General features: G+C 36.8%; 1 protein-coding gene across 3 annotated transcripts in view; it reads right to left on the bottom strand.

Moving 5' to 3' along the window:
• LOC127871859 (synaptosomal-associated protein 25-like) overlaps positions 1-22,462 on the bottom strand; it is a 100,560-nt gene that overhangs the window by 16,144 nt on the left and 61,954 nt on the right. For all 3 annotated transcript variants that reach the window (XM_052415120.1, XM_052415118.1, XM_052415117.1), the window contains exons 3-5: positions 20,694-20,735; positions 4,983-5,031; positions 3,195-3,312 (exon numbers count right to left, since the gene is read on the bottom strand). In XM_052415120.1, the coding sequence (XP_052271080.1) occupies positions 3,195-3,312; positions 4,983-5,031; positions 20,694-20,735 (209 nt within the window). The remainder of the gene's footprint in view (positions 1-3,194; positions 3,313-4,982; positions 5,032-20,693; positions 20,736-22,462) is intronic.

Genomic DNA, 22,462 nt, shown 5'->3' with positions numbered 1-22,462 from the left:
TGAATTAAAATGGAATATGAAGGAAATGATCAGGTAGGGTAGAAATAATTGTGATAAAAGGAGAAATTGCTCATCAACCCACACATCCCTTAGACCAACAGGCCTGAGAATATTATGATCATCTAAAGATTATTTCTTTATATTTATAAATGTATTTAATTAAGTAATACATTTGACTTCTAAGATCATTTCATAACTTATATTAAGAAAATTATAAAATGGTCAGAAATATATATGGATTGTTGAGCAATTGACAATCATTTCAACAATTCATGATCAGTCACGATTCACAAATGGAACAATGAATCATAAGTTATTAAAAAGCAGCATATAGGATAGTTAAGAACATTGCACTTCATTAATTTCAACACCTTCTCTTGGATACAAAGTTTGAGTTTACCGTGCAGTATCATATATTGACTTTCCTTGAAATAATTATGTTCATGGAAGTTGTGTTTTTAAAATCAATAATATATTATTAAACTGGTTTTAACACTACAAAAAAGACATGAAATTAACATGTCATCCAAAATATTTTCATCCGGATATATGGTCACTTTCGACAAATTTAAATAAAACCCGACTTTTTTCAGTTTATAAGAAAAACATTCATAACACATGTTCTTACTTCAATGCCTTTGTATGCAGTCACCATCTGACCTAAAATGGCACTAAATGACAGAGTTTTATCTCATGTTTACAAGATGTTGATGTTGTTGTTGGTCACAGCCAAACGGCCGCAGTAATTTCCACTGGTAAACGTCATATGTTCAGTTTTGTGACCCCCGGGGCCGGGTCAAATTTGAGCCCAGGGGAATAATTTGAACAAAATTTGGTAGAGGACTATTAGATATCACTACATACCAAATTTAGTAGCCCTAGGCTCTATAATTAAGAACAAGAAGATTTTTAAAGTTTGCACAAAATAGGCCTTATTTAAGCATATGTTCATTTTTGTGACCCCTGGGGCAAGGTCAAATTTGTTCCTAGGGGCATAATTTGAACAAACTAAGTAGGGAACTATTAGATGTCACTACCTACCGAATTCGGTAGAAATAGGCCCAATGGTTATGGACAAGAAGATTTTTATAGTTTGCAAAATGGGCCCAATATAAGCATATGTTCATTTTTGTGACCCCTGGGGAACGGTCAAATTTGATCCCAAGGGCTTAATTTGAACAAACTTGGAAGAGGACTATAAGATGTCATTACATACCAAATTTGGTAGCCCTATGCCATACGGTTATGGACAAGAAGATTGCACAAAATAGGCCATATATAAGCAAATTTTCGATTTTTTGACCCCCCAGGGCAGGGTCAAATTTGACCTCAGGGGCATAATTTGAACAAACTTGGTAGAGGACTATTAGATGTCACTACATACCAAATTTGGTAGACCTAGGCCCAATGGTTATGGACGAGAAGATTTCTAAAGTTTTCACAAAATAGGCCTTATATAAGCAAATTTTCAATTTTTTGACCCCCTGGGGCAGGATCAAATTTGACCCCAGGGGCATAATTTTAAGTAACTTGGTAGAGGACTATAAGATGTCAATACATACCAAATTTGGTAGCCCTAGGCCTAATGGTTATGGACAAGAAGATTTATAAAGTTTGTACAAAATAGGCCTTATATAGGCAAATTTTCAATTTTTTGACCCCCTGGGGCAGGGTCAAATTTGACCCCAGGGGCATAATTTGAACAAATTTGAAAGGGGTTCACCACAGGAACATTCCTGAGAAATTTCATCAGATTTAGACCAGTAGTTAAGGAGAAGAAGATGTTTAAAGAAAAAGTTAACGCACGCACGGACGCACGGACGCACGCACACACGACGGACACAGGACCATGACATAAGCCCCGCTGGCCTTTGGCCAGTGGAGCTAAAAACTACCTTAATTAGAGAGCCGACAACATGGTGAGGTTTAAAACACACTAAGTGACCCCGTGACCTAGTTTTTGACCCGGCATGGCCCATGTTCGAACTTGACCTACACATCATCTAGTTTCAACTTCTGACCAAGTGTGGTGAAGATCATATTTAAACGTGAAGTTGGGTAAAGATCGGATGAAAACTACTTGAATAAGAGAGAGGACACAATGCTGAATGTTAAAAAACCCACTAAGTGACCCCGTGACCTAGTTTTTAACCCGGCAAGGCCCATGTTCGAACCTGGCCTTAAGATCATCTAGATACAACTTCTGACCAAGTTTGGTGAAGACCGGATGAAAACTACTTGAATTAGAGAGCGGACAACATGCTGAATGTTTAAAACGCACTAAGTGACCCCGTGACCTAGTTTTTGACCCGGCAAGGGCCATGTTCGAACTTGGCCAAGACATTTCGAACTTGGCCTAGACATCATGTAGATACAACTTCTGACCAAGTTTGGTGAAGATCGGATGAAAACTACTTGAATTAGAGAGCGGACACTTAGTTCCGACAAAATTTTGTAAGATCTACTAAAATCAATTTAAACCTAATCCATCAAAACAAAAAGATGTATGCCTAAAAAAAAGGCCCATAAGAAAAGGCTAAGCCTACAAAGTTGTGTCTCTTGCACAATCATGAGGTCACAGGTTCATGCAATTACCACCACTCTGGAAGCATTCCAATGGCCTCCTCCACACGAAGTTCTAGTTTTAGTATTAATGATCACATAAAAACTACATCTCCTTATTGTCCCTTAGAAAATCAAATTAAATTTAAGACCTTTCATACTAGATTTTGAAAGCTACATGTTCAACCCTAAGGTACTGATGAGCAGCAAACAACATAAAGCCTGAACAGACTACAAGTTACCCGCATGCTGTTCTGGTTTTAAGCTGATTGCATATAGCCATTCAGCGGGGTTTTCCTGCTTTATAAAGTACTGAAAAAAAATATTAAAAATTGCATTATTTAGTTAGTTTCTGTATGCAGCTCTATGGCTTGAACATAAGTAAATATAATATTGATGACTTGACAACATTATGTTATCAATTAAAAAATATTTGGGAGAAATGAAAAAATCGACAATTTCCCAATATGAAGACTTCACGACGCGAATTTTCCCAATTTCAGGGGTTTCGCGCAAAATTTTCCTGATTGGGCTGGTACCTGTACTTTTCTTAATTGGGCAAAAAAAATTGCTGTAATTTTCTCTCTGCTCTGAACAGAAAACTATTCAACTAAGAGAGTAATGGCTCGTACTTTTTCCATGGAAGAACACAGAGCCCACAGCATTTCTCCATGCCTTCGAGGTTCTTCTCAGCGTCCTTCATGTCTGCGTTGATCTGATCCATGCCTTCCTCTATACGGTCCAGTTGCTCTGGAACACATGCAGGCACTATGAGTTACATGGCTTCTATGACCCTGTATTGTGGGCAACAAGGTCAGTTAATCTACCACTCGCTAGCTGTCAATCAAATTAAGTTATAGGGGAAACATGGTCCGATAAACAAACTGTAAGTTATAGAAATGGAATGCACAAGCCAATATATTAAACAACTAAAAATAGCTGTTTAGTATTTAATAATGATGTCTTGTATATTGCTGTGGCCTAATTATACATTTACTTTGAACGTATGACTTATGCGACAGAATATGAAAAATGTCTGATAATATATTGAACAAGAGAACAAGAGAGACAAAGGCCCTTGTGTGCTAACCCGAGACCCCAAAAAAATTAAGACATCTTTTCAAAGATAATTAAATTGTGCATTATTAAAAACTTTTTTTTTAATAATTTAATTAAAATTTTAACAAGAGTGCCAAACTGTCACAAGATACGCCCGTTCGAAGGTTTTGGACACCATGCTCAATGCTTGAAATGCACTAAGTAACCTTGAGACCTAGTTATTGACCCGGCGTGACCCATATTTGAACTTGACCTACATATAATTTAGACGTAACATCTGACTAAATTCGGTGAAGATCAGATGAAAACTTCTTCAATTAGAGAGCGGACACCATGCTATATGCTTGAAATGCACTAAGCGACATCGTGACCTTGTTTTTGACCCGGCATGACCCACATTTGAACTTGACCTACATATCATTTAGACACAACTTCTGACCAAATAAGGTGAAGATCGGATGAAAACTACTTCAATTAGAGAGGGGACACCATGCTTAATGCTTGAAATGCACTTAGTGACCTCATGACCTCGTTTTTGACCCTGCATGACCCATATTTAAACTTGACCTACATATCATCTAGACACAACTTCTGACCAAATTAGGTGAAGATCGGATGAAAACTTCTTCAATTAGAGAGCGGACAACCAGGCTAAATACTTGAAATGCACTAAGTATTCTCGTGACCTCGTTTTTTACCCGGCATGACCCATATTCGAACTTGACCTACATATCATTCAGACACAACTTCTGACCAAATTAGGTGAAGATCGGATGAAAACTACTTCAATTAGAGAGCGGACACCATGCTTAATGCTTGAAATGCACTAAGTGACCTTGTGACCTAGTTTTTGACCTGGCATGACCCATATTTAAACTTGACCTACATATAATCTAGACACAACTTCTGACCAAATTTGGTGAAGATTAAGTGAAAACTACTTCAATGAGAGAGCGGACACCATGCTTAATCCTTGAAATGCACTAAGTGACCCTGTGACCTAGTTTTTGACCCAGCATGACCCATGTTCGAACTTGACCTAAATATTGTCTAGACACAACTTCTGACCAAGTTTGGTGAAGGTCGGGTGAAAACTATTTAAATTAGAGAGCAGACACTGCTGTGGACGCCGCCCGCCGCCAGCCAAGGGTGAAACTATAATACGTCCCGTTTTTAAAAACGGGCGTATAAAAGTTCAAATGATATTTTAAGAAGGCTATATTCAGCAAGTAACATTTGGAGATAAATTTCAATAATAAAATTATCAAGTTAAATAAACATATTCAAAAGACATATCAAGAACACGTAACAATTTAGGATGAAATTTCAAGAAGTGCATCAGGGTACACAGATCTGCTTACCGCCTTGTTCATCCAACATTACCAATGTCTTTATACCCACTTCTTTGCTCTGAAATCAAGGAGAGACGAGACAACATCAATACATGCTATAAGAGTGTGTTACAATACTCAAACACACAAAAATAATATCAACAACAAACAGAGGAAAAGATCTAGGATGTTAAAACGTACGGTGTATTGCTGACAATGAGCATGGCTAGAGGGATGACATTATGAAACAAACTGTTTAATCTAAAAGGAATTTCATTGTCAAACATTTTAAATTATACTTCTTTAACATAGTAATTTCATTTGCTGCATTAAATATATTTACAAATCAGTTAAATTTCAAAAGGTTTTCACACTTCTAGTGTTCAATTTCGAAGCAGTTAAGGAGGGAGGCGGCCAAAAGGTGCAGGGTGCACTGCATCCTGCTATTTCACTCTAAATCTTTCCTTATATACACAACTACAAATATGCACTTAAAGGCACTTCTACCACAACACCTACATTTATCACAATTGCCTGATTATTTATCAATCCATTCCAGCAACATTTGAACTTTAAAAAAAATCATATTTTAAATCTCTTAAAAAATATTTCAATGGATTAAATAATATATAAATAATCATAAAAAAACAATATCACCCCTAAATAAAAAGTCAAAAACTAACTCAATCTAAAAATGTTTGCTTTAATCAAACATCGTTGATCATTTATCTGGATCGAACATGCACAAAATAGGCATCAAATCTTGGTGCCATAGTTTCATTTTATGTCAACTCATTGCAGTGATGAAAGATTTCAGCATCAAGAACACAAAATAGACACTAAATGCAAATGTTAAGACCATGGATTCCTGAATCCATTGAAGATCCTGTTAGCCACACTACTTTTAAGGTAATGTCTTATCAATAATGTTCAACTTGTCACAAACATGTTCTAGTGTTCTACACATTTTGGATGGGGTAATTTTGATGGAAGAGCAAACGTTTGTTATGTGTTATATGATACTTGTGCATCACTTGTCTTGCATGCATGGTAACAGCATGTGTTCAACTAAATGTCTTATTGTACACAATTGCTTTTCATCAAATATTTGAACAAATACTTTTTCGGGGGAAATATTGTCCTAAAAAAATAAAAAAATTATGCAAAGTAGATTCAATATTGTTTGCATACTTCCATTTGAGCTGGAAGTACAAGGCTACAACATGGTAAGCAAGCCAAACGTATCAGAGTGTCATGGATGAATCATCTTATTGTAGAAATTGTAAATGTAAAAAAAAGTGTAAAATGTTCTCAAACAACAAAGTGTAAATTTTAAAGTAGATATCTTGAGGTTGTTTTTTTTTTGAGAAAATAGAATATAAAAGAATTTCCTTGAAGTGCCCATTAGAGTATGATATGGACAACTCAATTCTATTAAGCAACACAAACAGGACATCAACATAAACTTTCAAAGCACTGAATGGTTGGTTTTCAGGAAAAGTGACCTACAAACGCTTTATCAGGAATTCATTAATGATCTATGAATAGCTCATGCATTTTTTCCAGAACAATAATTGATTGATACTTTTTTAAATGGCCAAATCTGATGAAGTTAAATGCTGTCAGCTTGAACTCCCTAGAAATTGGCCCCATCTGGACATTCACATAAAAGACATTTGATGTCAAACCAACATTATTCATTTGTGCAGATAACAGCTTGCAGATTTTTTCAGAAAAGGTTTATTGATGAGGTTACACACTATCATCCCATAACCCTGGTTGGATTTTCATCAAAGTTTTTAACTGAGGTTAAATTGGTGTTTCAATTGGAAATATGATTGCAAGTTAATTTTAGTGTTTTGTTAAGAAAAAACTTCATATGAAATTTATATTATTCCAACAAAACTTGTCGCTGAGCTCAAGTCCCAATCTTAACAATCATCTGCACATTAAAGGCATTCAACTTTAAAAGTCTAAACCAGATCACGTAGTTAAAGAGGAGTTGAAAACACGAGTTGCAGGATCTGAAGAACAGATACAGAGCCACAATTCTGCCAACACTTGACGCAGCCCAAAGTGCTAGTTCTGTAATGATATCAACTAATATCAACACATTATGTCATTCAACTTAAAAAGTTTTAAAGATCCATTCCAAGGCTAAAGAGGAGTAACTGATAGAAACAAAAAATATTCAAGACGTGCAATGCTTAATGCCAGCCCCTCCATCAGGGCATATAAACAAGAGCACCGCATAACGGGTGCCACGCTCGGCTGCGAAAGCTTGTCAGAATTTTAAAAATTTTTTAAGGGGTCACAGTGACCTTGACCTTTGACCTAGTGACCCAAAATGGGTGTGACGTGTAGAACTCATCAAGGTGCATCTACTTATAAAGTTTTAAAGTTGTAGGTGGAAGCACTTTGATTTTAGAGGCAATGTTAAGGTTTTTGTTAAAGTTTTATATTAGAGGTCACAGTGACCTTGACCTTTGACCTAGTGACCCAAAAATGGGTGTGGCATTTAGAACTCATCAAGGTGCAACTACATATGAAGTTTCAAAGTTGTAGGTGGAAGCACTTTGATTTTAGAGCCTATGTTAAAGTTTGATATTAGAGGTCACAGTGACCTTGACCATTGACCTAGTGACCCAAAAATGGGTGTGGTGTGTACAGCTCATCAAGGCGCATCTACATATGAAGTTTCAAAGTTGTAGGTGGAAGCACTTTGATTTTAGAGCCAATGTTAAGGTTTTATCCCGACGCCTACGGCGGACGAGCTGGCTATGACAATAGCTCGGGTTTTATCCGAAAACAGCCTCGCTAAAAACATACTGTTGAAAAAAAAAACTTAACACATTTTAATCTCTGACGTATTACTTATTGGCTTTTCCTAAAAGAAGACACAATGATAAAATGTGAAATATTTTGTTTTGTAGAATGAGACTCAACACAAAGGTGAAATACCGTAATTACAGAACCTAAAACAGGTGTTTAAACAATTAGAGACACTCAAAATATACCGCGTTGATAATCAGATGTGCAAAGTGTCATTGTCACAATCAAATAAATAGCATGTGCTTGTTAAATACCACACTGTAAATAACTTTAAGACATACTTTAAGGCATTCATCTGCCAGGTTATATGACCTTAATCTGGTTGTAAAAACCTATGATCAAAGTGTCACCAGATACAGGTAACTGCAACCAGGCAGAATTCTGGTAAAAAAGCATTGTAAAATAAACTGTCAGAACATTCAGAGTCATTAATTATGGACAAAAGCCCATTTGTCAGAAAATTTTGAAGCTAGAAAAATTATTATTTTTAGAGTGTCTAAAAAAATTAAAGAAATAAAATAAAAAGTTGCATACATTGAAGTTTGTGGTCTCTCCAAAAACCACCAGTGGAAGAGGGAAACCTGGTGGTGGGACAGTGATGTTGAAGATGCGGTGAAGTTGAAGCGAACCTGCTACAAAACCTTCAAAGCTCTGGATAAAGCTGCAAACATTGCCAAAACTGCCTACCGCGAGGCTAAACGTGCTTCTAAGCAAGCTGTCTGGTTAGCCAAGTCAAAAGCTGAGAAAGAGATATTCGCCAACCTCTCCATACGATGGAGGTATCTTCAAGCTTGCCAAGCAAATGGACAGGACAAATCAGGATGTTGTTGGTGAAAAATGTGTAAAAAATGATGCGGTTGAACTGTCTCTCAGTGATGAAGAGAAAATGAAAGCCTGGGTGGAGCACTATTCAAGACTACTAAATGTTGTGTTTGAGTGGCCAAGTGAGCTACTCCCTGAAGTTGCTCCTGTGGAAGGGCCTTCACCAGTCACAGCAGAACAAATCTGCAAAGCTCTTGGCAAGATGAAATGTGGAAAAGACGCTGGTCCGTAAGGTGTGATCGCCAAGATGTTGAAAGCAGCTGGTGAGGAGGGAACAGAAATGCTGAGACAGCTGGCTGAGGTCGTTTTCAGCAATGGTGTGATCCCCAATGACTGGGAGGAGAGCCACATCCTTACCCTTTACAAAGGTAAAGAGGAGGCTATAGACAGAGGAAACTACCGTGGGTTAAAGCTTACGGACTAGACGATGAAACTGATTGAGCTTGCACTTGACACCCACATACGCGAGATGGTTGATATCGCTGGAATGCAGTTTGGTTTTGTTCCTGGTAGAGGTACTACTGATGCAATCTTCAATTTACGCCAGCCACAGGTAAAATACATTGCAGCAAACAAGCCACTGTATATTGCCTTTGTCGATCTTGAGAAAGCATTGATAGAGTGCCAAGGAAGGTCCTCTGGTGGGCTCTGAGGAGTCTTGGGGTTCTGGAAATGGGCAGTACGTGTCATACAGGGTATGTACACAGGCACCAGGAGCCGAGTACGTGTCAACGTACAGTACAGCGAGGAATTTGGAGTTGGAGTAGCTGGGTGCATCAGGGTTCTGTTCTCAGTCCCCTGCTTTTCATCCTAGTGCTTGAGGCTCTGTTGAGGGAATTTCGCACTGGGGTTCCATGGGAGCTCCTCTACGCTGATGATCTTGCTGTGATCCCGGACTAACTGGAGGAGTGTCTTTCCAGACTGAAAGGTTGGAAGGATAGTATGGAAAGCAAGGGGCTGAGGGTCAATAGGAAGAAGACAAAGCTCTTGATCACCAGTCCTGGACTGAATCTTCTGCGTGACGTGGAAGCATATCCCTGTGCGGTATATAGGAGTGGAATGGGAGTGAACTTGATTGGATGCACCCAGTGCAAACTGTGGGTGCACAAAAAGTAAAGTGGAATCAAGGGAAGAATCACCAGCAACCCGGACTATGTATGTCCGAGATTCCTGGACCAGGCACGTCCAATTAATGGAAGACCAGTTACCCAAGTGGTCGTCAGAGCTTGATGTTGAGGCCAGCTTCTGCTGTCTGGGTGACACGCTATGTGCTGGGGGAGGCTGCGCACTTGCCATCATCACCAGATGCTGCACTACTCTGGGGAAAGTTTAAGAAGCTCCTACCAATACTGACATCAAAGCATGTTTCCCTTAAAAACCCGTAGCAAAGTGTTCAATGCTTGTGTCCATTCTGCCATGTTACATGGTAGTGAAGTGTGGGCACCATCCGCTTCTGATCTTCAACGACTTCATAGAAACCACAGAGCAATGGCCCGCTGGATCTGCAGCGTCAAACCTGACAAAGCAGTCGACACTGACCTATGTACGGTAAACTAGGGATACCAGAAGTCACGGCATCACTTAGAGCCAGACGTCTGAGGTGGTATGGGCATGTCGAGCGTGCCACTTCTTGCATCAACTCAAGCACGAAGATGGCCATTCCTTGCGCTAGAAGTAGAGGGAGACCAAGAAAATCGTTGTCTGACTGTGTTAAGGATGACCTGCACACTTGTGGCATTGGAGACACAGACCCACAGAACAGAGGAGCGTGGAAATCAGGGGTTAGGTGCTCTAGCCGCCTGCTGCCTACCCCAGCTACTGGGACTGATCCCACAGCAGATTACAAACAAGAGGGCAAAGATGGCCCTAGTTCGCTCACCTGAGAGGAGTCGGTTCATTCAATCTTTACCTAATGTCAAACTTGACCTAGATATTGACCAGACAAACATCCTGGTCAAGTTTCATCATTATTGAACCAAAACTCTGGCGTAGGGAGTGTTTTTGTTATTGTAAGATTTGAAATGATAACTTATATTTTGAGTTGACCCCCCTTACCAAACATCAAACTTTGCTTACAAGGATTTTGTATAATAAAATGAAAATTTGGACAATCTAAGGGCAATAGTTATGGTATTAATTATGTGATTTTGCTCATCATCAAACTTGACTGAGATCTTCCAGCAACTTTGATAAAGAATGCTTGAGAAATGTGAATGCTAGAGTGTTTACAAACCAATGTGGACGAATGGACAGCGGACAAAGACCAATCCTAAAACCTCACCTGAGCAATCAGGTGAGCTAAAAAGTGTGTTTCACCGATCTGAGCCATTTTCCAACTTGTCCAAGAAATCAATAAAACCAATGTATTGACTAAGTTTCATGATGATTAGGCAAAATATGTGACTTCTATAGTGTTCGGTCACAAGGTTTCTTTCTATATAGTCACATAAGGAAAACTGGCCCACCCCCCTGGAAGCCATGTTTATTGACCCATCAGGACCATTTGCAAACTCATCTGAGATATAAATAAAACCAATCTTTCCAAGTTTCATGATGATTGGGCAAAAAATGTGACTTCTAAAGTGTTCACAAGCTTTTTTTACTATATAAATTTAAGAAAACTGCCCCCCCCCGGCAGCCATGTTATTCAACTGACCGGAACCATTTTCCAACTCAACTCTCGTATCTAGGAAACAAAAGTTCTGACAAAATTTCATGAAAAAATGTGACTTCTAGAGTGTTCACATGTTTTCACATTATACATTATAGAGAAAAATGCCCCGCCCATGTTTGTTCACCGATCTGGACGATTTTCGAACTCATCCGAGATATCAAAAAAACCAATGTTTTGACCAACTTTCATAATGATTGGGCAAAAATTGTGACTTCCAGAGTGTTTACAAGGTTTCTCTATAGCCAAATAAGGGAAACTGCCCCGCCAACTGGCGGCCATGTTTTTCAATGGACAGGAACCACTTTTGAACTAAACCAACATATTATTAAGACAAACATTTTGACAAAGTTACATGAAGATTGGGCATTAAATGTGACTTCTACAGTGTTTACAAGTTTTTTCTTTTTTTTTACCTAGTGACCTAGTTTTTGACCCTGCACGCCCCAGTTTCGAACTCTACCGAGATTTCATTGGGACGAAGCTTCTGACCAAGTTCCATGAAGATCGGACAATAAATGTGGCCTCTAGAGTGTTTACGAACAAATGTTAACGGACGGATGGACGGACGGACAAAGACCGGTCACAAAAGCTCACCTGAGCAATCAGGTGAGCTAAAAAAACACGGATCAAGTCAAGTCAATTGAAGTTCTATTATCATTCCAGAAAGTATGGCTTGTTCAAAACTTGTCTATAAGAAAATGAAAGACATTGTGTGTGGTTTGTTTGTGTTTTGATCTTTATTCCCAAAAGATTAATTCACTTATAATGCACAAAATCAATGTACATGTAGCCCATTTGCACTAATGGCATATGTGGAATAGAAAGAGTTTCAAGTTGTGAATATAGTTCACCTACATAAACCTGATACTTGTTAACTCTACACGCAGAAATAGCATGATGGAATCATGTTCTATATTAATTCATTCTTGTATCTTATTTATCTGATTGCAAAAAACTATTCTTTTTTCAAGATATCTGTCCTTCAAATGCATACAGGCAAGTCCACAAAGGCCAGTCTCAGATTAATTTGTGTCTTTTTTAACAACCAGACAGACTATTTGCACTTAGAAGTCTTCTAGTGAATAAAGCTTCTAAGTGGTGAACAAGAAGTTATTTTCAGTCATATTAGTAATAACGATCCAAAATAGACGTCTAATTCAATGACACTACTGCTAATCAAGCCGACTAATTTCTCATTTTGTTTTAGAAAAAAAGTCTCATTATTGATTTACATTGGTATTTAGCTAAGAAATAATTACTGGTATAAGACAGCAAAACCGTTCTAATGTCATCATCATTATTTTTTATTTATATGTCTATATTGAATGATAAAGACCAGTTGAACATGGCTAAGTAAATGTATTGTATGTAGAAAAATGTGTTTGTCAGAAACAAAATGCCCCTTACTGCGCTGCTTTGAATTATTTTTTTTGACCTTTGACCTTGAAGGATGAACTTGACCTTCCACTACTCAAAATGTGTAGCTCCATAAGATACACATGCATGCCAAATATCAAGTTGCTACATTCAATATTGCAAAAGTTATGGGCAATGTTAAAGTTTTCGGACAGATGCACAGACTGACAGACAGAAGGACTGACAAACAGTTCTACTGCTATATGCCACCCTACCGGGGAGGCATGAAAAGTGTTAACATTGACAGCAGAAATGTGTGTAATATTAAAGATTTGAAAATTCTCGTGTTTAACATCGTTTGCGCTTTCATCAAAGGACCTTTGTTTATAGTCTGTTGGTAGAATACGTTTTCTTCTGTCCAGATTAATGGACTATGTATGGGACTCACAACAACAATAACAACACCAGGAAACAACACGATATGCAATACATTAAAGTAGAAAACTTTTGCACAATAGTTCTGACACTGGCATGACAACAGTAATATTCAGGCTTGAGCCTACAAAAATGTGCTGTACATTGCTGACAGAAACATGCATAGCAACAGTGTCACAGCAAATTTAAACCTACAACTTAATAAACAGCATTGTCGCTTCAGTAACTATGATCAAAATCATTGATGTCATTTATCTGATTAATTTAATCAAAACTAAAAGCTCAATTGACAGTAATTTTGTAATAGCATAAATAAAGAAATGAAACCATAAATGATTTCGCATATCCAAATATTAAAGTTCTGTGATAATAACGGAAATTTACGAAAATTATGCCAATACGTAAACAATTATTGACAAAGAGATAAACATTTTCAAAGTAACATGATTGTAACAGACCAACACTGGCAATGCATGTTTCTCTTTGCCAAATTAAAGGAAGACATTAAAAAAAGTAAAACAAGTAGAAATAGTAAAGTGTATTGTGTATGTTGACGGCTTACCTCCCTGTTCGTCTAACAACACGAGAGTGGTGATGCCTGCTTCTTTTGCCTACAGAGACATTGGAGGAGATGACAGAAGCACAAAGAGCGCACTATTAGCACTGTACATGTACATGGGTACTGCCATCTAGCGACCAGAAAAAGACCTTCTCTGGAAACACTTGATTTCCAAGTTTAAAGAATTGCTCAAATAGTCCTGGTACCAGTTAATAATTCAAAGGTATGTTCAAATAGTTCTAATAACATGTAATAGTTAAAAAGGATGTTCACATGGTAATGCTACAATCTGATTGTTTGTAACAAAAATGTTAAAATTTTAACAGTTTCAAAGCTTTATTAGTATATATTTCGCGATGAATGTATGTTTAGTCTGTAGCTTGTAGTTGTAACAGTATTACATTTAAGTGAATGCATACTTTAGTTGATATTTTTTCAATAAGACAATTTTTGGCAAGAAATAATTTAAAACAATTATTATTTTTGCAAACTATCTACTTGTTTTTTCGTCATGCCAAAACTTGCTTAAGGTGACGTGACTTTTCAATAAGTTTTAAGACTGATACATTTACATCCTCCAAATATTTAACCATGTGCGAATGGTTTAACCATAATAATGTTCAAATTATGAAATGTGAGTCAATTAATCAAACATTTTTAAAGGCAAAAAGAAAGCTTTTCCAGAGAGGGTCTCACTATTGGTCCACATTCCACACATGAATCCACGCATACTTGTGGTCCGTACACACATCACGGAGATAAACGCTACTGTACACATCACGGAGATATACACTACTGCACAATGTCTTCAATTGCAACATATGACAACTTGAACATCTCCAGCAAAACTGCACAGCCATTGCTTTTAAGTTATTGTTGATACTGAACTTAACAAAAAACAGCGTGTGTTTCCATTAGGATTTCCGATGATTGTTTAAATGGACATAAAAACATTTCAATGATGCATGTCTGTTTGAAGCTGTCCAAAAAAATGCGTAGAGATATCAGGGCTTTTTTGGCTGATTTTACAGTCCTATTTTGTTGATATTCACAATCGCAAAAAGTTTCTTTTTGTAGTCCAAAAATTCTCAACTAATAGTATGACTATCAGATTTAAGATGTAAAGATAAGGTAAGTCGTTTTACCACAAATGCATTAAAACAAGAAAATGATTTTGGACTCCTATCGATGGTTGAAACTTTGATGTATTATTATATGCCTATTCTATTATCATTCTATCTTTTCTTTATACATTACTTATTTATCACGACTGTGTATTTGCCTATTTTTTTAAGTGTTCTATACTATTTCGCTAAACTTATGCAAGATCAGCATTAATCCATGTAGAATAAAACAGACATTAATTGAACATATGGATAATTTATCTGCTTTCATAAGAGCAATTGCTAACGCTTAGCTTAATAATAAGGCTGAATATAAACATTGAATACATTAATGAACTACAGCCTTAAATGGAAGATAAAGCTGTCTGAGATTTTATCTGCACAGGGAAGGCTATAAATGCCTCAAAGTGAACACCAACTACACATTTCATTCAGAGATGTTTAATGGATTTTCCAAAAATGGCTCAGACCCACAAACCATTTCCTAACAGGGAAGCATCGTGAGCTTTTATATTGTTCTTGAGTCCATTACTTTTTCATTAAACAATAAATCATGGTTATCTGATAATGAAAGATTCCATAATAATTCAGGCCCAGAAAAGCTTTATGGCTTTACAGTCTGCTTGGTTCCAGCTAACACTTTCAAAACTCCAGTATACCAATTACAGCTTACCCATACTCAGAACAATACATCATACAGACATTATTTATTAATCTCTAAATTGCTAAATATTCACAAGAGCACAAACATACAACTTTACAGAACAATTTTCTCAATTAATATGAAATTAGTGGGGTTTTTTTTACTCAATACACAAATCTAGTTCATGATTGTCCAAAAGTTGTGCACAACCAATTATATGTAATTGTGAGGAAAAAATTGATATATGTACAAAACCGAATGTATTTTTATGATTATGGGTAAAATGGCTTTTGGGGGAACATATGAACAATGAGCAATCCTGTATGGACTGTGGTAAGATTACAACATGGTGGATAGCCTTACCTCCTTGGTCATCGAGATCCACCAAAGTCTTAATAGCTAATTCCTTACTCTAGCCGCACAAACAGAAAACACTTGAGTCATTCTAGACACAGACCCGCGCCACCCAACCAGTTCTGACTGTCTGGGTCAAGCACGTACATGCACTTACAATGCACGTACATACACATTTCAAAACATTTATCATAAAATCCTTAACCCAAAACTCAAAAATTAATTAAATACTCAAGACTTTCTAAAACAATAAATGTGTTTGTCAGAAACACAATGCCCCCTATAAGGCCTTTTAAAGCTTATTACTTCCCTTGGATTGTATTTTTTTACTTTTGACCTTGAAGGATGACCTTGACCTTTCACCACTCAAAATGTGCAGCTTCATTAATACACATGCATAACAAATATCAAGTTGCTATCTTCAATATTCAAAAAGTTACAACAAAATTTTAACCAAGTTTAAAGTTTTGGGACACATACAATGAATGAATGAATGACAGACAGACAGACAGACAGACAGACAGGCCAAAAACAATATACCCCCAATCTTTCGATCCGGGGGGGGGGGCATAAAAAACTTTCAAAGCCTTGTGATAAAAGTTCTACAAATGTCCAGCATACTCAAACATGACATGCCAATCACGTAAGTCTGTGACAGATCCGAGAACAATCTGGGACTTGGCTGGGTTGGTAAAGACAAACAAGCTATTGATAATGGCTTTCTATGAAGTGTAAGACTCAATTTTCATCAAGAACAATTACCAGTGCATTTAGAGAAGATGTCCATCAAACTCAAAGTCTAAACCGATTTTTTTACAAGGGCTAAACTTAGAATATTAATTCCCATCAATGTGTGATAACGGTACATTTCTTTTGCAATAAACTACAGTCTTAACTGAAGCAATAAGCTTAAAGACTTAAAATTTAAAAGGACTTGTTCACAGTTTGTTGAAAAGACATTTTCAAACTTTTTGTTACACTGTCAAAAAAGAAAAGAAAACTTTACATCAGGATAAATAACACAAATGACTCAAGACTTATGTTGAAATTTTCCTTTTATGATCATTAAAAAAAGATAAAATCTTTATGCATTACAAATATGAAATGATTGAATAATTTGGAGTGCTTCTGTAATTTTAGCTGTATTTTGTGACAACACGTAGATAGCAAGTATAAAATGAGATGTAACATTAGCTCAGATAGCAGAGATGTTAAGGCATTATAATCTTGTAACTCTTAAGGTCAGTGATTTGAGCCCATGGTGGTGTAAACTTTTCTTTATTTGTATTCATTTACATTCCATTATTATTTTATCTGAACGTCTCAAGTTTTGATCTTTACATTTATCAATTTTAAGCATTAGAAGACTGAAACATAAAAAATATAACATTCTGTGAACAGGTCCCTTTTAAACACAGCTTCTTTATAAGCATTGTATGATTCAATAAATCACATAACATTAATATTTTCAGTGACTGAATGAATTATAACAGTAACTAGATATGGCGCTGCAGAGGCCGACGCATATCCCCACGCCGCATGTTTGACCCAGGGGGCACCCCAGGGTTGGTAATGGGGCCATGCATAGTTTAGATTGACCGTATTGTCATAAGAGATGTTCAGTATATATATAAATTGGAAGTGAATCGGTGTAGAAATGAAGAAGTTAATGTAAAATAACAAAAACAAGAAATGTGTTTGTCAGAAACACTATGCCGCCTCCTGCGCTGCTTTAATTTATTTTTAAAAAATGTATCATTTGGCAGGTTCATTACTTACCTCCCTTTAAAGCTTATTACTTCCCTTGGATTTGTTCTTTGACCTTTGACCTTGAAGGATGACCTTGACCTTTCACCACTCAAAATGTGCAGCTCCATGAGATACACATGCATGCCAAATATCAAGTTGGTATCTTCAATATTGCAAAAGTTATGGCCAATGTGACAAACCAGGGGCATGAAAATGAGTGAAAATCTCTGACTCGGCCCCACCCCAACCCCCATAACTTTTGACCCAGGGGTCAGATCAAAATTCCACATAGTGCAGGGGTCACACATATGCTCATAGCTACCATGTGTGTAAGTTTCAAGGTTCTAGTGCTTATAGTGTAGAAGATAGTGGCCAGGACGGACGGAAGACTGAGATAACCACAATATCCCCACTTTTTCTCCGAAAAGCGTGGGGATAATAAGAAGTAAACTGTTTTTTCTGTTTAAAACAGTCAACACAATAAATGCCAATACACATTTTCTCATGGATAATATGGTGCAACTAGCCCACAGTAACGGAATTGACATGAGCAAAACAAAAAGGAGTCTTTCTGAAGCACATTTTTACAGCAAAACAGTGACTGTTTTTTAATGTGATTGTGATTTGACTTGCAGCATGAAATCTCTCAATAATAAGCATACATGTATACATTTCCTATAATGATCCCTTAGTACAGAATTGTTTCAGATGGGCAAGAAATAAATATATCTCGGTCAATACCTCATCATTTTGCTTTATAACTGCCACATTCTTGATATGTCACAATAACTTACCAGTTTTCTTACACTGGTATAATGATACAGTGTTACAGAAGTTATAAATCTCGGGCATTTAAGCAAATACCAACTTTACTGCTTTGTTTCATGAACAAGTGGCTACAGATGTCTTTTTATGTGAAATGTACTTGTATTTGTTAAGCAGTTCTCGGAAACAGTGGTTTCAAATAATATCTGACTCTAAATATAACAACCATTGTGCTTAAATTACTTTGTACAATGTAATTCTGGATACTGTATTTTGTTACCTGTTGTCTGGGTAAAACCAGTACTGAATCTTAGTCCATGTACTATGCAAAGGGGGCACCATGTTGCTGTCTGAAGGAAACTATGAAAGCTCTTTAATTGGGGGGGTCAAATTTCTCACTATTTCAATCGCCGATATATTTGTTCTGTCTACAGTTTTTACTCTATCAATTGCAGTTATGACTGCTAAATGTTTATTGGATTTAACATATGCACTGGTCGGTATAAAAATAGGACCATAAGTGACAGGGGTTCACGTCTAATAGGGGTAGATCAATTATACAAAGATGAACGATATGTCTATCATATACGGTAAAGTTGACACTTTTTATTTATTTTATACTATCTTCAGAATACAATCCACATCTGGGGCATGAATTCTTTACTAAACATGTCAACTCGCTTTTCTTAAATAAGCGTTTATATGCGCTATCAAACATTTATACTATCATAAAGAAATAATTCCTTTTTTTTAGGGATGGCATCGAATACCAATATCGGTATTCGAATGTTCGCAAATTCATTCAATCGAATATTCGAATATTCGCATAAAACGGCTGGATTGATTTTACCTTGTTATGTGTTAATTTCCATTGGTTTGTAAGTTATATCCGTTTGCTAAATACGAGGCTGTTTATTAACGTTGCTATCGAAAAATTGTATCGCTGTCGACTAATACTATGACCGGTACTGTGATCGGGCACAAATAGAATGTAAAACATCGTGTCATAGAATTTTATTTTTTAATGATTCCACAGATTTGTAGCAGACCGCGCATATGTAAAACTAAGTTTACACACATTACACGTTGCGGTCTTCTTATCCACAGACCGTGTAAAGTATTCCATACTGCAGAAGGGGCTGGTGGCATTTTCAGATTTGAATTATGATTCCTTGATGATTATTTAGTTTATATCATCTGTTACTTTTGAGTAATTCACATTATTTAAATGTCTGTTCAAACTGTGATAACAAAAACTAAATTATTATTCGCAAGTTATTTGAAGCCCTTAATTGGTACCTAATTGACAAACAACAGTTCGGGCCCTTTCTTATAGTAAGTATATTGCATTGCGCGATTTAAGTAATTCACACATTTAAATGGCTGTACATACTGTGATCACAATACTTAATTAATATTCGCCAGTCATTTGAAACCGTTAATTGGCACCCCATTGGCAAACAACAGTCGGGGCCTTTCTTAGAGCGTGTATATTGCATTGCGCAATCAACACTGATACGGGCCGCGTTATCAGTTTGACACGAAGAACGTCACGTCAAACATGTTACTCCCAGGTGGCTTCGGTTGCTTTTTAGTAAGCGGTTCGCAGGTCATTAAATATTGGTGAAATTACGTTTGAATAAAAATGCGAATTTGCGAATATCATTTTTATTATTCGAGTGCTGACCATTCAATCGAATATTCGAATATTCGAATAATTTTGCCATCCCTACTTTTTTTGCACTCTCAGGATTGTAAACTTAATTTAAAATGTCCACCTTTCCTTGCGGAGAATGTGACATATTACACGTCTGCTATGTTTTGGCACACTTTCAAGCAGAACAAATGATTGCTATGACAAACATCTCACATAAATGGTAAAATACTTTCACGTAATTAAAAAAATATTGTGCAAGTATTCATATACAGTACTCATGTCCAGTTGAGATTTTTTTATAACCCCATCTAAATTAAACTACAAGTTTCGTTGTAAGAAGAATTCTTAAAATACAAAGATAAATAAATGTGCATTAATTTATATATTTTAAACATGTTACCTCCTCTACATGAATGGACCAAGTTTGCCCTCGCAATATGACTTATGGCAAAATCAGACAATTCTTGCCGTGGTCATAAATAGGTGTAATAGCAGTGAATTAAAAACTGTGAAAAGCAGACCTCCGCCAAAATTAGTGATTCAACAGTATATGGTTTATGCATGTAATAAATTTGAAACAAAAGCATGTTTCTGGAAATACAAAATGTTGACAATTTTATATTACCGATAGACATTCCTGTAAATTCAGACCATTAAATAATACAAATTACATAACAATCCAGGAACAAGAATCACTCTTCTCAAGTAAATAAAGTCAGCGTTTGTAAAACCCTGCCAACTGTAAATTTTCAACAAAGGGAGGGAGCTTACCTCCTCACAAAGCGCCATCATCCGACGAGTGCTCTCCAGAGACTGAAAATAAAGAAACAAAATATACAAGAATTTTCACCAGTGTTATATATTTTTAATCTTCTGAAAAAACTTCTGAACATTTAAGGCCATACTTAACAGGTTGAATGAGCTGACCTTTGTAACAAAAACATGTTGAACTTTTGCGATCCATAATGGGTGTTCAAGGTCAAATGTCTTAGGAACCCCCTCATTTTCATGCAACAAACAGAAATATCACCATGATAGAAACGACTATGATCATCAGAGATATAGAGATTACTTCCCTATTGAAGCATGATATATCCGGCCAAGCTTGGAATAACAGAACTGTGAGGCTAACCAACCCTTAGTTTTGTTTTCATAAAGCCTGATATATTACACAACAATAGTGCAGTAACCTCTTTTTCAGTTTATCGTACCCCTATGTCCCTATTTTAAACAAGAGGGCCTGAAAGGCCCAAAGTCGCTCACCTGAGATGACAAGATATTATTGGGACAAATCTTCTGACCAAGTTTCACGAAGATCGGAAGATAAATGTTGCCTCTAGAGTGTTAAAAAGGTTTTACTACAGCCATATAAGGTAAAATGCCCCGCCCCCTGGCAGCCATGTTTTTCAACCAACTGGCATCATTTTTAAACTCGTCCAAGATATTATTGGGATGAATCTTCTGACCAAGTTTCATGAAGATCGGACAGTAAATGTGGCCTCTAGAGTGTTAACAAGATTTTACTATCGCCATTAAAGTTAAAATGCCCCGCCCCTTAGAAGCCATTTTTTTAAAGCAAACATAATTATTTTCAAACTCATCCAAGATATCATTGAGACCAATCTTCTGACCAAATTTCATGAAGATTGGACAATAAATGTGGCCTCTAGAGTGTTAACAAGGTTTTACAATAACCATATAAAGAAAAATGCCCCACCCCTGGTAGCCATGTTTTTAAAGCAACCAAAACCATTTTCAAACTCATCCAAGATATCATTAGGACAAATCTTCTGACCAAGTTTCATGATGATCGGAAAATAAATGTGACCTCTAGAGTGTTAACAAGGTTTCACTATAGCAATATAAGGAAAATAGCCCCGCCCCTGTGGTGGCCATGTTTTTCAACCAACCGGCATCATTTTTGAACTCGTCCAAGATATTATTGGGATGAATCTTCTGATCGAGTTTCATGAAGATCGGACTATAAATGTGGCCTCTAGAGTGTTAACAAGATTTTACTATAGCCTTAAAAAGCCATATAAGGAAAATGCCCCGCCCCTTGGCGGCCATGTTTTTCACTGTGATCTTGACCTTTGACTAAGTGGCCTGAAAATCAATAGGGGTCATCTGCCAGTCATGATCAATGTACCTATGAAGTTTAATGATCCTATGCGTAAGCTTTCTTGAGTTATCATCGTGAAACCATTTTACTGTGTCGAGTCACCTTGACCTTTGATCTAGTGACCTGAAAATCAATAGGGGTCATCTGCGAGTCATGATCAATGTACCTATGAAGTTTCATGATCCCAGGCGTAAGCGTTCTTGAGTTATCATCCGGAAACCATTTTACTGGTTCGAGTCACCTTGACCATTACCTTTGACCTAGTGACCTGAAAATCAATAGAGGTCATCTGCGAGTCATGATAAATGTACCTATGAAGTTTCGTGATCCTAGGCGTAAGCGTTCTTGAGTTATCATCCGGACACCATTTTACTGGTTCGAGTCGCAGTGACCTTGACCTTTGACCTAGTGACCTGAA

This window comes from Dreissena polymorpha, chromosome 3 (genome assembly GCF_020536995.1).
Source record: "Dreissena polymorpha isolate Duluth1 chromosome 3, UMN_Dpol_1.0, whole genome shotgun sequence".
NCBI lineage: Eukaryota > Metazoa > Mollusca > Bivalvia > Myida > Dreissenidae > Dreissena > Dreissena polymorpha.
Note: the sequence above shows the minus strand (reverse complement) of the source record. Positions and strands in the feature narration are given on the sequence as shown.